At 36.8% G+C, this 21,024-nt stretch overlaps 1 protein-coding gene across 6 annotated transcripts in view; it reads right to left on the bottom strand.

The window, feature by feature from the left end:
* Positions 1–21,024, bottom strand: part of TENM2 (teneurin transmembrane protein 2) — a 1,157,254-nt gene that overhangs the window by 790,266 nt on the left and 345,964 nt on the right. For all 6 annotated transcript variants that reach the window (XM_073231871.1, XM_073231863.1, XM_073231878.1 and 3 more), the window contains one exon: positions 19,776–20,051. In XM_073231871.1, coding sequence (XP_073087972.1) covers positions 19,776–20,051 — 276 coding nt within the window. The remainder of the gene's footprint in view (positions 1–19,775; positions 20,052–21,024) is intronic.

Here is a 21,024-nt window from a genome sequence, read left to right as displayed (position 1 = left end):
ATGTGAGTTTTTTTTGTTGTTCCTATTTATCATGACACATACTTTCGGGTGCAAAATGTGAAGAAGACCTGTGAAACACTGAGACAAAACCTATGTTGATGGAATAACTGGAAGGAATGTGCAGACATTTAAACTCGTGGTTTACAGTTATCTTAATATTTAGAAGTAGCTCTTGCCTATGGCAAATATATTACACAGCCTAGTAAGCTACAAACAACTTTGATTTGTTTCTGTCTTTAGGATACTTCAAATTGTTCTTTTTTTACTACTAAAAATCAAGGGTGGCCGACATTTCAGCTTAGTATGGCATTTCAAAAGGCATCTTTGTGAAAGCACTCACAAACTATCCAAATGCCATACATGGCATTGTTCTCCCAATAACAGGGATGTATTATTCTCAAGCAGTTTTTGTTTATTAACCAAAATGAAAAACTATCATGTATACACACGTGTGCATGAGCGTGTGCACACATGCACACACACACACACACAATGTCTAAGCTAATAAATCTTCGAGGAAAGGAACTAGAACCACTAATCCATTCTCCCTTGTTTCTTGTAAAGGGTTTACCTCAAATCCACCAAATGCTGCACAATTTGGAGTTTTAGACCTTCCTACGTATTAGCTTTAAGGAAATGTTCCTTTTATGAGGCTCTCAGAAGACTTCAGAGACCAAAATCGACTCAAACAATCATACTGCATCCCTGTCACACTGCATCATGGCATCATCTGAGCATGGCCACCCAAGGGTGGATTAAGCAGTAAGGCGGCGTGTCTCAGTTCTGATCCTGCTAGCTCTGAAAAAGGCTCTTTAGGTCCTTCCTAAGCTATAGAGCAGTTTTTGTTTGAAAATCCCTTCTATTGGCATAACAAAAGACTTGAAAAATAGTAGTGGCTGTAATGGCTATTTATTGAATGTTTATTATTTGCTAGGAACTGGAGCATGCCTTTGGCTCATAGTGGCATCCCATTATGTGCACTGGAGAATTCCTTATGGCAGGGGATTGACGGAGGAAAGAGAGCACGGCTATGCTTCAGTGAGGGTGTGGAATGCAGGATATAAATCTGCTCATATGTCAGGCATATCATTTCCCTCTAACATTCACAGTATGTCTCCATACACTAAATATATCCATGGTTGATACTTGTTCACGATACTATGTTTGTGTATTACTGTAAGCATTAAACTTTTATATATACTTATCACTGTATAGGGTTATATGCACAAACCCATGCATTTCTACTTTAGAGCCACTTTAAGGGATTGTTCAGGGGTGATTTTTTTCTGTATATGATTATGAGGTTACCTCTTGGTTGCATATGGAACTAAAGAAGGCACAAGGCTAGTATAACACACTAGTTCACACGAATCCCACAAGAACCTTTTAGAACAGGCATCTTCTGTTACCTTACCAACAGCAAAAGAGAATTTCAGAAAGTTTAAGACTGGTTGGCCACCCAACTTTTATATGGAAGGGGTGGGATTCAAATCCACGTCTGTCTGAATCTGAAATGTAAACTTCAGCTGCATCTTTAATTAAAAAAAAATGGTACTGCCAATCTTGTCTTGTTTTAAGGGGATTACTAAAAAAAGCTATGAAGACATATGGCACGTTCTATTAAAGAAAAAATGAATGGAGGGAAGGGCCACTAATTACACATGTGCTTAAGTGGAAAGGAGCACATACCCTTTAAGGAGTTCATTCATCTCCCCCTTAATTTCTCTTCTACCACTAGGGAAATGACAAAGATAAGCTTAAGTCACAGGTGAAACAGTTAAAAGTAACTACTATAAGAGAGATTAATAGAAATTACCTACCTATAAGACTACTAGAAGGTAACTATCTATTAGAAAGACTAATAGCAAATTTTTTCTTTTCTAATAATAGTGAGTTTTATGACATTTCTCAAAATTTGGGATCCCAGTGTTCTGATAGGAAAATTTGCTCTCACACTTAAACCTGGAAAGATGGCAGCTTCTTAGAAAAAAGATTTGTGATTAGTTCTACATGAATCATTGAAGCCTATTTACCATCCCAAATCTGGCACAACTTTTGAGTAACTACATAGCTACATAGCAGAAGGCAGTGGCTTTGACTGAAATTTGTTGTTTAAGCTTGTAGAGGAGCTGCATTTTTAAGGTAAGCACTTTCGTCTTTTACTCAGAACATTTTATACTCTATCTTAAGAAAATTAAAGATTTCTTGTTTTATAATAATGGCCTAAATGCTATATAAATTATGAGACTCTTACTGACTGTCCATGTCTCAGCAAACATAATTCCTAGAGTTCAAATTTGAGAAATTACAAACATCAATCCTTCTCCCTAAGTATCCTTGCTCTGAATCAAGGTCTTGGACAGAATATGATGAAAATTGTCATTTAGTGTCATTGTTTTAAGTGAAGACTCCAAAATACACATAGCAAGAGACTGGTTAGCTCTTCCACTGTATATGAGGCAGTAGTGCAGGAAATGCAAGATCTTTACATATGTACAGGATGTAGCACCTTATCTCTCTTCTCATTTTCTTTACACTCCTGTCCATCAGCCATGCTAATCAAACATCTGCTACTGCCTCACTCCAGAACGCTCCATCAAATGTTGTCGCTGTCAAATGCAAAGGCCTCTCCTCATTCTTCTCCTAATTGAACACTTTGCAGTGCATAGCATAGGTGACCTTGGTATTGATAGTCTTTTCTTGAAGGAACAGAACAGAGTCACTCCTCTTTCCTCTGAGTATCCTTTCTCTATCAACTTTGCTGATTCATCTTCCTTAGACTGCCCCCTAGAAGACAGCATTTCTAGGATCCTGTTCTTAGCCCCAGTCACTACATCCCTTGTCCCAGACATCTTCCCCCTGATGGAGCCCCACTTATAACCTAAGGGTGATAGTTCCTTACCTCTATTCCCAGGTTTATGCTCTATTGATTTCCATTAAAACATCTCCAAGCGCCTATTCAACATCTTCATACTAAAGCCCAAGAAAATATGTTAGAAATGTTAGGGAGAAAGATAGACATGAGCAGTCAGAAAAGCAGAAGATAAGGCTCAAAGGAGAAGCCGCCCAAACTCTACCCAGATCAGGGGCCATGTGGAGGCAACACAGGCTGTGCAGGGAGATAATTTCCTCCCCAACCAGATCCCAACGGATGGAACTAACACCCGGCCAAGTCACACAGCATGGGGAAAGGCCACGCTCAGGGAGAGGGATGGCTGTGTAGATGGACCTGTCAACCAGATAACCCCACCTCCTCAGTCCAAGAGGCGAATCCTAACCAGAATGCAATATATAGGCCTCCCACCTAACAGATGGAGGCCTTTGCCTATTGTGACCCTGGCCCGCTCCTCCCTCAGAGTGTATTCAAATCAAACTTCCCCTCTGCTTCGCTGTTGTGTCTCTGCCTTTCAACTATTTGTTGCGATGGGGACAAGGACAGAGAGGGATAAACTCAGTGTTTTCCAATCCCAAACCTGCGTGTCCCGCACAGGTGTCCTCCTCGTCCTAGCTCATTCATTGCCCTTCCTCTAACGTAGCCATCCTGATTGTACCTTTCAAATCACCTTTGGGCCACCTGTCTCCCTCTGAACCCACCTTTGCCCACTCCAGTCAGTTGCTGGCCACTGTCAAGTTGCCTCTGAAATCTTCCTTCACTGCATTCCTTGTCATCACCCTCACTGCCCTAGCTGGAGCCATTATTGACTCCTTAGCCTTCAAATTCCTCTTTCTGGACCAAGCCCTCCTCCCAGTATAGGTTCCACGTTCAGAGCAATTTTTCGGAAATGCAAATCCAGTCAAGCCACACCTTTGTTCGTAACCTTCAGTGGCCCCTATTTGCTTATAAGGTAAAGTTAAAATGCTTCACCATGCCATTCTAAGTTTTCCGAAAGCTCACCCAGGGTGAACTTTGCAGTCTTCTCTTTGCTCCCAGACAATTTATCTCCCATCCATCCCTTCCATTGCTTTCTCGGTTATGAGATTGTTCTTCATTCTCCAACCATACAAGCATACTCACAGGTCTGAATTCACAATCCTGTTGTATCCTCAGCTCAAGATGTCACCCGTTCTCATTTCTACTTGTAACAAACTTTGAGCTTCAGAGCCCAGTCCAAATACTAACTTCTTTGTGAAACCTTTAATCATTTAACAGTATTATGGCCTATAATCTGTATTATTGCCCTTAGTATACATTGCATCAATCCAATTTCAATATTTTACTTGTTTACTCTGCACAACAAATCCATGGGTAGGTACTTCCATTTTATCGGTGAAGAAACTCAGTTTCAGAGAGATGAAGTAATTTTCTATATCCTGAAGGGTAGGAAGTAGCAGAGCTGAGCTTTATGCCCTGAGCATTTCATTCAAAGAAATGTGCTTAATTACTGTGCTATTCTACCTCCTGTTACCATTTAGGTTTCTTTCTTCCTGCTAGGATGTGTTACTTGAGGGCAGGGATTATGTGAAATTTATCTTTGTATTTTCATTTCCCAGCATGTAGTAGATATTCAATAAATGTTTGATGACCTGTATTCAGAAGAGTGATGCCACAGCATTCTCCTGTAGTTACAGGCGCTCTGCACTGCAGACTACAATGGAGCTTCTTGCATATTTTGATCTCATCCCACATCTCTTGCTCAGCTCCTCACTCCGCTCATCCTGGCTCTTATTGGCTTTGATCCCTTTCACAGCTCCTTTTATCATAAACTGTGAGCCTGGGATGGTTGTACCTCCATATTTACTGGATTAGACTTCTTAATTAATAATTAACTCCCTTTCCTTGAAGAACAAAATGATAGCACAAATGAAATCACCTTTTAGAATCCTGTTTTAATATACAAAGCAGACCTTCCACTTGTGACAGGTTCCCAGAAAAAGGACAGCCACTTTACATGAAAATGATCTAGTTCCCATTGCTTTTACAGCAGGATCAATGCAAGAACAGGGATTTACCTTTCTGCCCAATGACCTGATGGCCAGGGGTATATGAAAGAGGCACCAGTAATCAAGTTGAATCACTTGCATGTGATGAATCCATAAATTTTAAAAACAGTCTAAATTGAATAAATATGGCAACAAAGAAAATTTTAACAACAGTAATATGGAAATAATGAGTACCTTGCATGGGGTGTTTATCATGTGCCAGGTACTTTGCTAACTGCTTGATATACTCCCTTTCATGTAATATTCACAAGAGAAGTACAGCTATGATCCCCATTTTGCAGATGGAGAAACAAAGGTTTCTAGAGCTTAGTAACTCAGTGAGATCATGGGGCTGATAAAGGACAGAGCTGTGCCTCAAACTTACCTTATCTGGACTCCAGAGCGCTGCACTTCAAAAGACGCACTACCCTCTCCTGACCCCAGTGTGTTTGTATCCTGAAGAATGTTACTGACACCTGGTGAGATTATGTCTGTGGTCCCGGCTGCATAGCTAGTTAAGTGACAGAACTAGGACAAGAATCCAGATCTCTAGGCTTTTTCTCCTAAAGTTTCTAGCCTCTCCTGTTAATACATTCTCCCAATATTAACATGTAACATGGAGTGTATATAGTTTTTGTATTTTCTTCATAATACCTGCTTGGATATTTTTTACAGGAATAAAATGGAAGCTGAAAGAAGGCATAGTTTTCCTAGGGGAAATTGTAATAGAAGTCTTTGATATTTTTAAAGCATTAAACCCACTTGATGGACCCAAGAGAAAATGATCCTCAGTCATGTTTTGGAGCCTACTTTTTTTTGATACATATTTCAGAAAAGCAAAAAAAGGTGTAAAAGATCAATTGTCATTCCTGTGTCTTCAAAGTACAGTCATCCCTCTTTCTTAACTTAATATTTCAGTAGGAACACTATACTGCACCCCATGATACAGGATGTATATTTATTCACAAGGTAGGGCATGGTCTTCCTGTCATTTCCCTACCCCTTGCTCACTGGTTTAATTTACCCGGTTATTGCTTCTTCAGCATGAGCATTGGTTTTATATTAAACCATAGCCACACATACAATCAAGCTGTTTGATTCTTAATCAACAAAACATATCTTTCATAGGTTTCATACCTTGCTTTATAGAGTAGATTGTAATGATCTATAAGCCACAATTATTTTCTTTAATTAGTTAATTTTAAGGTTAGAATGTTTTGTCATTTTTTTGGAACAAACTTTGCTAAAGGAAATATACAATGTGTACACATATACTTAGGTCTCCTAACAAGTGTAGTTTTACCAAGTGATTATTTCTTAATCCTTTTGAATTTGCCTATTTTCCTTCCCCTTTTCTTGCTCAATTTTCTTGCCTTCTCTCCTATTCTCTCTATCTCATTTCCAGTTTTGGGACTCAGTCTGCCAAGCAATGTAGAGACATACATGAATAGGACTCAGTCCCTATCACCAAGATTTCTTACAGTGCATTATAAACCGGTTTTTCCTTTCCTATGTTTTAATAGGACACATTATAGTGTCTGAACCCCCCAACCACACCCATTTCTTTATGCTAAGGGCGATTCCTTGTCTTTCCCAGCATCATGTTCTGTCATGCTTCCTGATTTGCATTCTGCTGCAGTTACATTGACTTCCTTGAATACACTAGGAATATTTTTGCATTAAAGTCTTTGCACTAGTTCTTCCATCTGCTAGGATGCCATAACCCTAGAAACTGGCATGGTTAATTCTCCTTCACAATTTCCTTACCACCTTCAAGTTTTATTTGTTGAAATGTTAGCTTTTCAAAGAAGACTTCTCTGACACCCTGTATCACAAAACCACAACCACATACTCCCAATTGCCCTTATTCTCCACTTTAATTTTTTCATGGAATTTATTCATTTCCAGCTTTTTTTCTCCTCTCCCTCTCTTCTTCCCTTCCTCCCTTCCTTTCTTCCTTCTTTTTTCATGTCTGATTATCCATCTCTCCAAGTAGAATTTAAGTTCTGAGATGGTAGGCACCCTCTTCTAGTTTGTTTACTAATATATCCTAAGCCTCATGCATAATAGGTACTCAATAACCATTTTGCATGCAGTAAAAATTTATCGTTAAATGTTGTTGTCACTCATTAACACATTTTGAAACTGCTCTAGAGATACGTTTACTAGTCATATGAAGAAGTCTCATTTATTTATGTGCCTGGTCCACTACCCCTTTTTAAATTAATTTCTTTCTCTCTTTCCCCTGTAAGACATAATTACACCCAGTTTTGCCTGAAATAACAGTCATAGAGAGAAGAGAAACAGAGATTTTGTGTTGAGAGATTACGCAGCCACACCAAAACTGGATGCCCTTAGAAGCCCTAAAGAAAACCACATAAGCAAGAATGAAGACAGAATCACTATGTGCAAGCCAGACTGTTTTCAGTCTATTTTGAGTGTTTCTTCTCCTCTACCCAACATTTAAGAGCGCTGAAGTGTGTTTGATCCTCTTCTCTGCCTTTCTCCTTGTGTGAGCTCATAGGATATACAGAGACTACTCTTGTGCTGTTGATTCTCAAACTGCTGTCTCCATTTGAGACCCCTCCTCTAGGTTCCATTCTGAATAATTGTACATATGTCCACATTGCATAACATAAGATATCCAAGTAGAAAAGTAATGCCCAAAATAACCCTCTTGGTCAGGGCCCAAATCCTATATTCTCCAGGTATTCTCTTATCTTAGGAATCCATTCAATTGCTAATGTTAGAAATTTTTGATAGCTTTTTCATTGGTTCCTACATTCAAACTATTATCAACTTCTGTATATACTGTCTCCAAAATGTACCTCATATCGTCTACTTCCCAACTTTGTTGAAGGCTTTACCAGTTCTAAGTTACAAAAGAAATGGATAAATAAGACAGTTAAAAACTCAAAGAAATGGGAAGGACTTCATGTATAAAGATACCAGAATGGTTTCATAAGGACTTGGTATCTTAGGTAATTCTTTGATGATGGATGAGAATATGATAGATGGGTGGGTTTGGGAATAATAATGAAAGCAAAGGGAACAGGATGAACAAGACCCAGGGGAGGAAAGAATGTGCTCTGGAAAAAAATACAAAGCTCAGTTAGGCTGGAGCTGAAAATATATTTAGAGAAGCGGGAGCAAGGACTAAAAACATAAAATTGGACTATATTGTAGAGGGCCTGAAATACCACAGAGGGACAGATTAAGTTGATTTGTATACTTCCTGCCTTCCCGATGTGCCTTGTTGTTCACAGCCATAAATGTGTATCAGCGGAAGTGGAAGACAGCCTGTATTCTCTTAATTGTTTTGCATTTCACCAGGGTCTTTTCCATTCTGCATGTACAAGGGGATACCCCAGAATATAGAACTTTTTCCTCTCTTCTTTTTTCTATAACATCAATTATTAAGCAACACTCTATATTAGCAGAGCCATATGCTTATTATAACAGTAATTGCTTCCACATGATTATTTTCAGAGTATTTCTTTATGGACTAAGATATTTATCTTGCATGCAAAACTACCTATTTGTAAAACTACCAATAGCTGGGATACCACTGTGTTTATGATTACTACCCTCACTGAATCAAAGGCACCATAGAGGAGAAAGTTTTAAGAATATTTAATACATCATTTACTCGATTCTATCTCCTCAAGGTGCCTTGCAGATTGTCTTAGCAGATGTGAATTTCCTTTCATCATGTGGAATGCAATTCTACCCTTGGTTTGTTATAAATTAACAATCTGAAATCAAGTCCTGCATTCTGAACAACAGCTGAAATATTTAATACGGAAAAAAATTCCCTACCCTACTCAGAGCTAGCTGGTCTTTGGTTAATGCAGCCATTTTAAACGTTTTTTTTTTTCCTTCCATCTTTCAAGCCTGATGGATTAAATGGATTCTGAGAGCTCCAGGTCAAGACCATATATATGTACAGTGTTCCATCCTACAGAAAATAAGTTGCATGATTTTCAGAATGTAGTCAAGTGATTTTCCACACCTGTAAATGAAGATTCTGGACCATGTATACAGATAACAAAGTACAATAGGACTTATTCTGGAATCACTGTAGGCATTGTGAGAAGTTTATACAAACTAAAAAATGAGAAGAATCATTCCAACATCTTCTCATCTGGAAAAGAAACATAAATCATAAAATAAGAAATGCAAATAGATGATAAACACATGAGAGTTGCTCAGCTTCACTCATACTCAAAGGAAAACCAGAATAAAAATATTTTCATTAATAAAGAGGAAAAATATTAATGTAGTTTCTAGTGACTCTTGAGTGCTACTGTGTGTACCGTATCATTGCTATAATGAGTTGATGCAAGGGTAAACTTTCCTATAAGAAAACTGGTTGAAAATGATTACAATTTTACATAATGATGTATGTCTAAATATGTCAGGAATTTATCATAAGGAAAGAATTTGGAATATGCACAGGAACTTAGCTACAAGGATTTTATCTGTTGCACTGTTCTTTACTACTTCTGAAATAAAAATAAGTTAAATGTCCTATGAAAGGAAATGGAGGAGGTATATTATGCTAAAGGAGTACTCTGTATCTCTTAACTATTGCAGGAAATGTTTAATACCATGGAAAAAATGTTTATATTTACTAAAGAAAGCAAGGCTACATAGGGTGTAAAAACCACGATGCCAACCCCATAAATATACTGATATCACATACATGAAGTTTCATGTATTTTAGATATATTTTGCATACTGTGTTACATATTTTACACATATTTATTCTTAGTAGATACATGCTATACATTGATACATGTAAATATATGTAAAAATGTAATACATGTATATCTTATTTTGGACATCATAAAAATTACAATAAAAACTACAATTTTTGAGCAATTATTAATATTAAGGTAAAAAGTTGGTAACATTAGGATTCTGTTTTATTTGGAAGTCCAGATGGCTAAGAATCTTTAGGAAGCAATTAAGAGGAAACTGCTTTGTATCAAATACTATGAAATCTCATAAACATGTTTGCTTTTATTTAATAAGTAAGACTGAAAGTACCAAAACCTAATACTCATCTCAAAAAATTAGAAAAAAATAACTAAATATATTATAAAAGTTAAAATGAGAAAATGAAAGAACAAACATAATGAAAAAGAAAAAAGGAAATAATAAAAACAAGTAGAAAGCTTGAAAGAAAAATAAAGATATCCCTTTTAAATCTGATTTTTAAAAATACATGAGAGATAAAAATGCAATATTAGGGAGGAGAAGAGAGACCTAACTACAAATACAGGAGAACTTATAATAAACTTCATGAGACTATGACTCCAGAAGAAGCAACAAGGGCATAGAAACAGAAACCATCTTCAAGGAACTGTTAATCAACCTAGAATAGTTCACATGCAACACACTGTTCAAATAATATTATGAACTTTTTCCTCATACATAGCTATATTTGATGCTGTTTTATTATTTAATCATTTGATTAAGTAGTATATACACTGGAGTCCTGCTGTTATACTGTACTGCCTGTGCAGGCGTAAGCATAATAGATTGATTACTAATGAGGAACATTCTCTGTAATCCACGAGCTTCAGATTAGATGCTTTTTATGTGTTAGTATCTTAATTACAGATATTCAGCACTCATCAGGGGTTAATTTCTCCTACTGATATGCCAATAAGCAGGAATGCCTGCACTCCAGGGATTTCTTAGGTCCTCCTACCTAGATGACAGCTCCCTTCTCTTGTATCACTGCTTCTAATTTTGTGAGCTTCCTGTTCAAACACTTGTGTACTTTAATCACATGCTCCCTAAACTCCATTAGTTCCTGCTCCAATAACTTTCAGTAATTCTCTAATGACTTCTTGGTCAGCACTTGATTCCTTCAATGAAACTCAAAGGTCCTCGTCATCTGGTTCTTATACCCCTATCGATATATTTCTACTGCTGTGCAATAAAATCACTATGTTGCCATTGGTCTGAGTTGGAATTTTTTGGAGAGAATATACCTGAAAAATCATCATCTTTGCACCACCTGCCTGGCCTCCAGCCACCGTACACATTGGCTTTTCTTCATTTGAAAAATCCATCATGTAATTTCCACTCATATAAACTCTAACCCTCATTTACAACCTAATTAAAACTCCACTTCTTCAAATCTGCCCATAATGTACCAGTCTGCTGATATAGGTGCTGTTTATTTTCTTATTTCCCTACTGAGAATAGACAGGAATTTCTCTACAGGGGTGCTTACTTACTTCAATAAACATCAAACTCATTATTTTTATCTATCCATATAAGAAGTGAAAATTGACATAGGGAACTGAGAGAAGAAAATACAAACTGAATAAAAAATTGTAAAGTCTGATCAGTACAGATAGCCATGAACAATAAGAGAGACAAACTAATAGGGTCACCACAAGACAATGAATCATCCAAATATTGTGAGGAGAGACTGGCTGCTTAGACTTCATCTCCTGAGAAATAAAAGATCTACAACAACAGTCATTTAACATTTTATCATATATTTTTATCAATACAAAACTTGTAGACACACTTCCAATGTGTACACTTCTGTATTTATGTAATCTATCACAAATGTCTGTCTGTGTACATATACTGTTAAATGCATTATAAAACATACACAAAAATAGAAGTTTTAAAGGATAAATGAACAGAAAAGTAAATATAAATAAAAGTTTTCATTTTTTTCGTGCACCCCGGTGAATCATGATGCTTAAGTCATGTTTCAGAAACATGACCTCGCTACTTTTAACAGAGGGTAGAATGAAATAATAAAGAAATTAGCTCACTGATAAGGTGACTGGGCCTTGAGGGTAGGAAGATAGAGTCCTGGGGGTGGGGGGAAGAGATAAGGGTTAAGAAGGGAGGAGGAACATAAAATAATAGATTTTATATTACAGAGAAACTGCATGATATAAGATTACCTTCCAAATATCAATTTTCATTTTTTAAAAATTCAGTTCCAAGATCCCTTGGATCAGTGAATATGTGCTAGTGTATTTCTTAGAGAAAATTCACTATAAGGAAATATTTTCCAAACCCCACCAATTCAAATAGGATTTCTGTTCAAACTAGTTCAAGACTCCCAGGAGGTAATGGTTCTGAAGTGGGAACTGAGAGAGCGGCCCTTTTACATGCATTCTGATTTCCGTGGCTGGGACAGCAGAATTAAAATAGTGACTTCAGGCTTTAAAGGGAAAGTTCCTTAGTCTAAGATTACCCAGAGTTCAAGTCAAACGAAGGTTCGCTCAGGTGTTCCCTTCTCTCCTGCCCCGGAAACTGTAAACTGCAAAGTATCTACACTCCTCATTTTGGCATTTACATGGCCTTGTATTACCATTTCACTTGAATTTAGTCAATTTCTATTTCTTGATGTCTCAATAACAAATATACCTCCTCCCAAATGAACTCTCCCCTCCCATGCAAACAAAACACAGATGTCCACAATGGTTTTGTATAGCACTGAACATCCAGTAGCCACTCCTCAAATCTTTTCAGAAATAAAATGAATATGCTCCAAATTAAAGTATCTTCTCATCAGAGATCATTTAGCTGCTTTACGTCCATACTAAATACAAAGAATATAGTTTCAGCAGCATCATTTGTATTAAAACATGCATAATTAACTAATGTTCATTACCTTTCAAATACCAATTTTCTTTTTTTAGAAATTCATTTCCAAGATCCCTTGGATCAGTGAATGTGTGCTAGTGTATTTCTTGCAGAAAATTCACGATAAGGAAATATTTTCCAAACCTCCTCCTGTGACTTGTTCTTTCCATAAGTCCATTCCCCTTTTTTTGTGTTTAACACAAGCAGAAATACTGTTCTAGTGTGGATCTTTCCTATTCCCCTCAGGCCAGTATAAACCTCCATGAATGGAGGTTCCAAAGAATGCTAATTCAAATATTTCAGCTCCCTCCATTAGCAAACATGCCTATATTTCAATGACTATTTCTCCTTCACAAATATCGTTGGGATGCGAAGAGGACTGGGAATGCATTGCATGGTAAGAGCCATCCCTGAATAAACTCAGGTATCCTGCATATCCAGTTGTAAAGGAACATTCCCTAATTTGGGAAGCACCTGCTCATTCTCACCTGTTCCCAACTCTGCATTACCCAAATTACTTAAGGTCTTTCTTTCTCTCCTGGGGTGCGGGAGGTCTTCCATAGCACTGTGCTTTCCTCTTCCAGCCTTTGCTTTATTGTCTTCCACTTCATTGTATCAGACTCCATAAACCATTTGCCTGATCAAAACTGAACATAATTAGTATAAAGTCATTTTCCTCTTAGTTAAATGGCTTCCTCCTGAAAAGCCCTGGGGTTTTCCTCAATCAGCTGAAGCAGCTAAAGTTTTTAAAGTAGGTTTTCCCTCCATTTATTTCCTAAAAGTCCACCTACATACTTTTAACATTAAAATAGCTTTCAGCATATGTGTTAAAATGGAGATTCTGACTTCTATTTTTCAGTATTTCTGGGTATCTACATTGGAGGATGCAGATAGTGGAGCACCACTTACCATCCCCTCCCACACACACATGATTACTTTCTTAATTTCCAAATTCAATTTATTTGTATTAATTTTTTCTGAACCCTTTAAAACTATTTTGGAAATTTGCTAAAGAAAAATTAAACTCATTTTATAGATGAGTCAAGCTTACACAAAAGAAGTAATATCACTACTCTAAACACATGTTAAACTAAGCTAAAATTGCTGGCTTCCAGCATTCTTTCTACATTTTTTATCTCTGGTTTCCCTCAAGTGTGTATGTAGGTCAACGCTGGCAACTCGTGTCTACAAAGACTTTCACAAAGGCCAACAAAGGCAGACGTTAAGTAAGTGGGGTAGCTTGGAGCAAGCCCAAGTGAACCGGATCACACTGGTGGATTTAGCACTGCTACTAACCCAATTTGTCCAGAGGGCATATCGGACAAGTGTTACTGGGACTTGTCTATTTTGAGAGAAGCCCCCCCTAAAATTTTCTAACTTGGTATCTCCCATTTCTAAAATGTTGGTTAGTAGTACAAAAATTTTGAAACACTGTACTGACCAAATAAAATAACTCATGGACTACAATCTGTAATTTCTGCTGTTAATGACTATTCCATGAATCTCTACCTCTACCTTTGACCATTAACATTCCTCAAACCCAAGTTAACTTTCCACAAACTATACCTTTGTGTATATGGATATATACATACTACTGACATACCTGCAATTTCTGTCCTATTTACAAATCTATTACTTGAAATTTTCTCCTTCTACTCACTATGCCTAAGTTTCAGGATGGGCACTTGAAACGTCTCACTACTTCTCACATGCACTTCTCAAACCCCTTTTCATTTGATATTATTTTCCACACAGGTCCACCCCCTATTCAGTTGTCTGGAGAAAATTTATGCCATCAACTTTCTTACCTTTAACTCATTTTATTTATGGCCTCAATAGTTGATTACATACAGCTCACCCAAAGTTTACATTTAATTTGATCCTCAACAAACAACTAAATTGAATATTCAGGAAAACAATAAGCCAAAAAATTAAGAGTTTTCTGAGGGAGGAGACTTCCAGTTGTGAACTGACAGAAACATTTTGCCTCTCAACCATTTCCTGCTTTTGCTACTTAACTGAAGTGAATGTACAGATATCGGGAACTCAGCAGCTTAAACCCAAATGATTATCCACCAAGCCCAATGTCTCCCTGAAGGCCTGGAGATTACATGTGTAATAATCAGGCTGCCCTTGCCAAAAGTAAGGCTTACTGCTTCATTTTATTTATTGTATTTATTGAATAGAGCTATTGCTTGATAGCCCCTGGGAGCATTAACAAACATGAAAGAAACCACCAAAGGAAAGAAAGAAATATATAAATAACTAAAACCATGCCACTAAAGTTTATAATCTGGAACATGCAGTACTAAAATCAGGCGCATACTCTTAGGCTCGTTCAAGTACTCTGCTCTACTTTAAAATAATGTAAGCATTGCTTAATTTACCAAAAACCTAAATCTCTAAAGTCTCATATAAGTCCGTTGCAAAACATCAATCCTTTCACTTGCTTATGTATTAAGCCATGAAAATGCAATATTCCTAAATTTTGCCTCTGGTTCTATATTATTATCAGTTGTATTATAGCACTGAGATAATCATATATTTAAAACTCTGATTAATAAGCTTTTTATAAAATAAGGTGCCTGAATAGCCTCTAATATCTGAACTTTTAGGAAATCGAAAGTTATTAAATTCAGATCATCCCTTCATTTAGGAATAGACAAGACAGAACCTTTTGACAGGTGACATTTTGTTCTTATTTATTTTCCCCTTCTAATCCATGATAACTCATTTCACATTCTTCCTTATAAATGTTACTCTTTCACATTTGCAAGTATAAAAAAAAATAAAGCTTAAAAACACAATTTGAAATAATTGTCATCAAAATGGTAAAGTTTCATTGTTTTCTTTCATGTCTTGTGTTTTATTTTTAAGGAAGTGAGACTATATTTTCTTAAGGTTCCATGGAAGTTTTTTCTATAAAGTTTAGCTGGAAAAGAAGATATCCCTATATCAATGTCAAAACTACAGCCAAAAATTACTGTATGATTTTTGTAGCTACCTCTTCTATTACTCTTATTCCTGACTTTAAGAGCAAAATTATGAGCCCTTGGCAATAATTATCTGGTGCTTATAGTAAGTTTTTATATCTGTGCCAGGCATTCTCTGTAATTTTTCATATGGGATGAGGGCGAAGAAAGGAGTTGAGTACATTATAAAACACAAAATAAATTTAAGAGTATGTGAGAGCAATAGAGTGGGGCAGAAACAGAACCCACTAGCAGTTCCTGGATTTGTTTACTTACAAGGCACTCTAATGTAAAATGTATTGAGGTGCTGCTTTTTGAAGAGAAAGGAAGAGGATTTAAGAAATGTACTAATGAATGCAACATGGTTGGCCGTAACAACCTACAGATCTTGTTCCTGGTACTAAGGAAGCTCCTCCCTCCCGTCAGAGTTCACGCCTCCTGTCTCAATTAACATACAGTGAGTCCTGGGTGTGTTCAAGCTCCCTGAGGAGACAGGAACACCTCGGACCTCTGCCAAGAGGATGCACAATCTACTAGAATCTGTATTCCACAAATACACTTTACACAAATCCATTATGTGCCTAGAGCCAGCTTGTTTTCTAAAAGCATTTTGTGAAATGCAATGGAATTAACCCAACCTTTATATTTTCAGCCTCAAAGTACATTATGAGAATTACAAATTTCCCAAATGGCAACAAATGACATGAACAGTGTCCTTATTTACTTAGTGTGGGAACAGAGAGAAAGGAAAGGATATTTTTTTAGAGCTTTAACCAAGGGCAGAGTTATTTTTCTGTAATTTCTGGCTCCCTATCCCATAGTCAAGCTTACTTTTTTTGTTTCCTTTTCATTTTCTTTCTGGATTTCCAATAAAATAACTGAAACTAGAACTATGCTGTAAAAAAAAAAAAAAAAAAGAAAAAAAAACCTCAAGGATATTTCTAAGTCCCCAAGGTGAAGAAACTGCCTGAGGGAATCAAGAGCACACAGACCAGATTTTTTACAGCATGTGCCATTCCGCATTTTTAAGAAGGTAATTAGTTATTCTTGTGTATTAGCAATTGCCCCATTTTCTCCATAACTCAAGTGATACAAAGGGCCTCAAAGAGGACATATTTTAAGTGGGACATTTATTACCCCAAAAAAGAAACGATTCTAATTTAAAGTCACTGGGAAAGCCCTTTATAAAGATGCAGTCAAATTTCACTGCAGCAAAAACTTAGCTGTTCTCAACTCTCATCGCCAGGACTAACCAAGCCACTGTTCACTCAGAGTTAAAGAACTTGGGATAAGAATCTAAACCTGAGCGTTTTAGCTATTTAAAGCAACCAAGCCAGCAAATGTTAATTTGGTGGCCACACAGTGCATGTAAGCTGTGAATGATGATAGCCCTGAAGGGTCTACAAAGCCAAAAAAATAAAAAATAAGGAAAGAAAAAAGAGCAAATAAATCTGTGTCCAGTGTGATGGGACTTTCAGGTTCCTAGGAGATCATTTTTGTCACAGCAGCGCTCAGGAGGAAGTGCTGGCAGTCCGGGATTTCACATGAATGTGAAGGTTGGATACATATTTCACATTACAGAAAGAGAAGTTGGTTTTCAGATTTGTCTTCACTTCCTAACTAAACAAAACCACAAAGGAATTGTTGAGGGTGATTTTTAAACAAGTACTATAAAAATCTACATACCCCAAGATGCCACCAAAAAGATGAAGTGCAAATACATGGGATCCAAAGAAAAGATTCATTTTATGACCACATATCCTGAAAATCTAAAATTGAATTGGAGGGCTTCTTTCTCAAAGTATAGATTCTTTAACTTCCTCTTCAAGAGAGGCATACCTAAAAGGTTATTGATTTGTTTCTGAAGGACAGAGTGTTTATTATGGAGGAAGTCATTGCAGGGTACAAGTGTGAGAAATTAATGATGGCTTTGTAAGTGTCCATGCTGTGGTGTGGAACCAGTGGGGCAACTGTCAATCTATATGATAATACATTCCCGAACTTCATAAAATCAGTGATGTGAAAACACATTGATTTCTTTGTGAGCTAAACAGAATTTGTCAAAGAGAAAGAGCAAGAAGTTTACTGAAGTTAACACCTTGGCCTGCCGAGTGGATTGCACCGTACTTTTTATTTGCTGGAAGAGTTTATGATGTCATGTGTAAAATTTCTTATTTTTATTTCTGGCCCCAAATGAGAATGGTACATGCATTAGGTACATTTTCTGAATATGTGAGATACTGAAAAACTTAAAAAAGAGAAAAGGAAACACATTCTATCTGTACATTTTAAAATTACCATGTATCACCTAAGCTTGGACTCTGATTCCCCTTTCCCCTTTGTGCTCTGCCAGATACAGGCACAAAAGAGTTGCTTAGGACTTCTAAGTACACTTTTCTGTACACATTTCTGACTGCATTATAACTAGCATTTCAGGAAAAAAAATTGAGATAGTGGATGCTCAGGGTTTATTTTCTATAGGAATTTATACAGAATCCTCTGAGGTGAGAATTGTTCAAATATGAAGTTTCAAATAATATTGGGAAAAAAAAGACTATATTGGTCTACCAAATTTACCATTAATTATAAAATACTCCTATGCACCCATAACAGCTCTCGGTAAATTCAAGGCAAGCATTTTTGCTTCCTCTGCTTCACTGGAAACCTCCTGTTATAAGTTGAATTTTTAAGACGTATAGAGCCTAAAAAAGACAGGGTACAGATTCTATAATTATGTATAAATAATTCTTTATAGTTGGTGCCCATGTGACCAGTGAGAATACCAACCACCAAAGATTTTCTAAAATACGTTGTTTAAAATGTGCCATAAATTCTTGGATTACGAGTGATTTTATTTATTAGGCAATCAAACTGCTTCCATTTAAATAGTACCTGAAGTTGAAAAGTACATCAGCAAATGGATTCAATGTATGCCTTTATGAAAACTTCTAAAAGTAATTTCCTACCAAATAAGCACCTAAGAGTGTTGAATGGACCAAGTGTCAAAATTGTGTTAAAATTCGAAAGGAGTCAAGTATAGATTTTTCCTTGAGAGTATACTTTGATTAGCTACATGAGCATAAGACACATCCCCTTGTCCCCACCACAGAATAAATTATTTCAGAATTAAACATAAATTTAAATGCAACAGTGACTTCTTTTTTAATATATGCTACTAACCTAGGAAATCATCTATTTTCAACAGTTTTGAGATTAAATGATATTTAGTTATGCTTCTGCATTCACAACAGGCTGTCTGCCTGCAAATTTCTTTATCTCTTTTTAAATGCAAGAAAATACTTAAAGTTGCTCTAGAAGTTCCTAATATTTTATATAAACATTCTTAACTGATCTATTTGTAAATATTTTAATGGTAATTCTTTTAGCAAACACACAACATATTCATAACAAACCACATAGCATTTGATATTTCCTTCATAAATCAACTGTACCTAATAGAATTTATGTTTTTAAAAGATGCTTTTGATTAGACATAGTTCCGAGTTGTGAAGAAATCCACAAATAAGCACCTTATCGCTTTAATGACTTGCTTAGGCTTCCCTGTATTTACAGCTTAATGATAGGAAGCATTTAATTTTCAAAGTTTCATTAAAACCCATCTACAAAGCTGATGGATAAGCAATAGTGATTTGTGATAGAAGATGTGGGAAACCATTAACCTACATACGTACCAAGGAGAAAAGTAAACGTATAAGAGAATACTTTTTTGAAGACAAGTCACTTCCTATTTGTCATTATTAAATTCCAGAGCACCTGTTCCAAGTTTGATCTTCAATACGGATATGAGGCATTGCTGCCTGGAAATGAAGGTCTAAGATAAGGTAGGATTCTTAAGAGATCTTCATGAAAAAAAATAATCTGGGTTGCCATTTACTGGGAAGGGGAAATCAATACAAAGACCTAGAAACTTGTGGAGAGAGGACATTTGCTAGGTATAGGTCATAGTTTATCAAGTTGCTTCTTTGGCTATGTAATTTACTTGCTAATAAGACCAACTGACTATGCCTGAATACTGTGCTATTGTCAAATGCAATTTTAAAATTCTCTCCTCATTTCTGGTGTATTTGTGGTTTGCTGTTTGATTTTCTCTCAGCTCAGAGAGGGTAGACAACGATGATTTAAAAGAAAATGAATGGTTTTTATATGCCTCTTTATTTAAGGACAAAAGCATCCCAAGCCCCACAGTGTGCAAGCCCAGCACATGAAAAGGGATTTAAGAAGCAGGCCTACCGTTCTCATCATCTGACTTATTTTCGTTGTCAGAATCAGTCAAGGTAAGGGCTGAGTTCTCTCGACTGGACAGGCCGGAACTGCGTCTGGATTTGATACCTCTCCCCCACAGTCTGATGGCGTGGTCTGGAGACATCCCTCCCTCTGTGTCGGAGTCGGCATCAGACCCTGTGCTCAGAGAGTAGCCCTGGTGAAGGATCCCCATGTCGGAGCAGTAGGCACTTCGGTGTGGGGAGGGCTCGCAGATTCCCAGCTCCGCAAGAGTGAAGTCAGTGCCTAGGGTGACAGCAACACAGAGACCGATTACAATTTGTGAAATGCCCTACAGAGTTAAAGTTTCTTTCTACAAAAAGCAGACAGACACTTTTTCCCATCCAAAAAAATATACCAGATTTGTCTTGGTATATAGGAATAGGTCTTGGGCAAGGGTAGGTAAAGATGAGAACAAAAACGAAAGAAAATGAACATCTAAGATTAATTTTAATCCTAGGACAGGATGCTCAGATTTTATTTCAAAAATTGTTAAGCATGGACTGTTGTTGAGGTAGCCCCACTAGGCTGAGAAAACACGGGGACTTAAATAATAAGTAATATATCAAGAACTTACTTTGCTTCAGGCATCTTTTAGTTTGTAACTAGTAACTTGCATTTTAAATTTTATGACAACTTTATGAAAATAAGAATATTATTGTAATTATTTTCTCAATAAGAAAACTGAGGAACAGAGGAACAGAGAATTGAAGCAACTTACCCAAAGTCACACATCTAGACTGTAGCAAAACCTGGATCTGATTCGTGAGCAGTCTGTCTTCATGGTAAAGAACCTTAGTCTTCCAATACATTGAGGGGTGGCCAGGAGCCCTGGGTACCAGGCCTAGCTTCCCACTGGTAAGTTTCATTGTGGCAAGTCTCTTACTTCTTGAGCCCCAGTTTTCTCATCTGTAAAATCTGGGTATTAATCTCTTAAATTCCTCTCAGGATCACTGTGTGTCTTATATGTGATAATATACACCAAACTGTTCTTAATTTGAGCTATGTAATATGTTACTTAAATCAGCATCCTAGGGATGAAGAGTTAATCCTTTGGTTTTGAAAGGATACCAGACCATTTATCTTGCTAACATTATTTAAAACCCCAAGTAGGTTTCACCTAGGAAAGGGAAGTTGTGCACAGGTGCAGCATACAGTTTGGTGGGAAGAAGAAATTAGGCATTTATTCCGCATATATATGCTACCATGTGTTGGGTAT

The sequence above is a fragment of the Manis javanica genome, chromosome 1 (genome assembly GCF_040802235.1).
Source record: "Manis javanica isolate MJ-LG chromosome 1, MJ_LKY, whole genome shotgun sequence".
Classification (NCBI taxonomy): domain Eukaryota; kingdom Metazoa; phylum Chordata; class Mammalia; order Pholidota; family Manidae; genus Manis; species Manis javanica.
The sequence above is the reverse complement of the archived record's forward strand: the minus strand, read 5'-3'. Positions and strand labels throughout refer to the sequence as shown.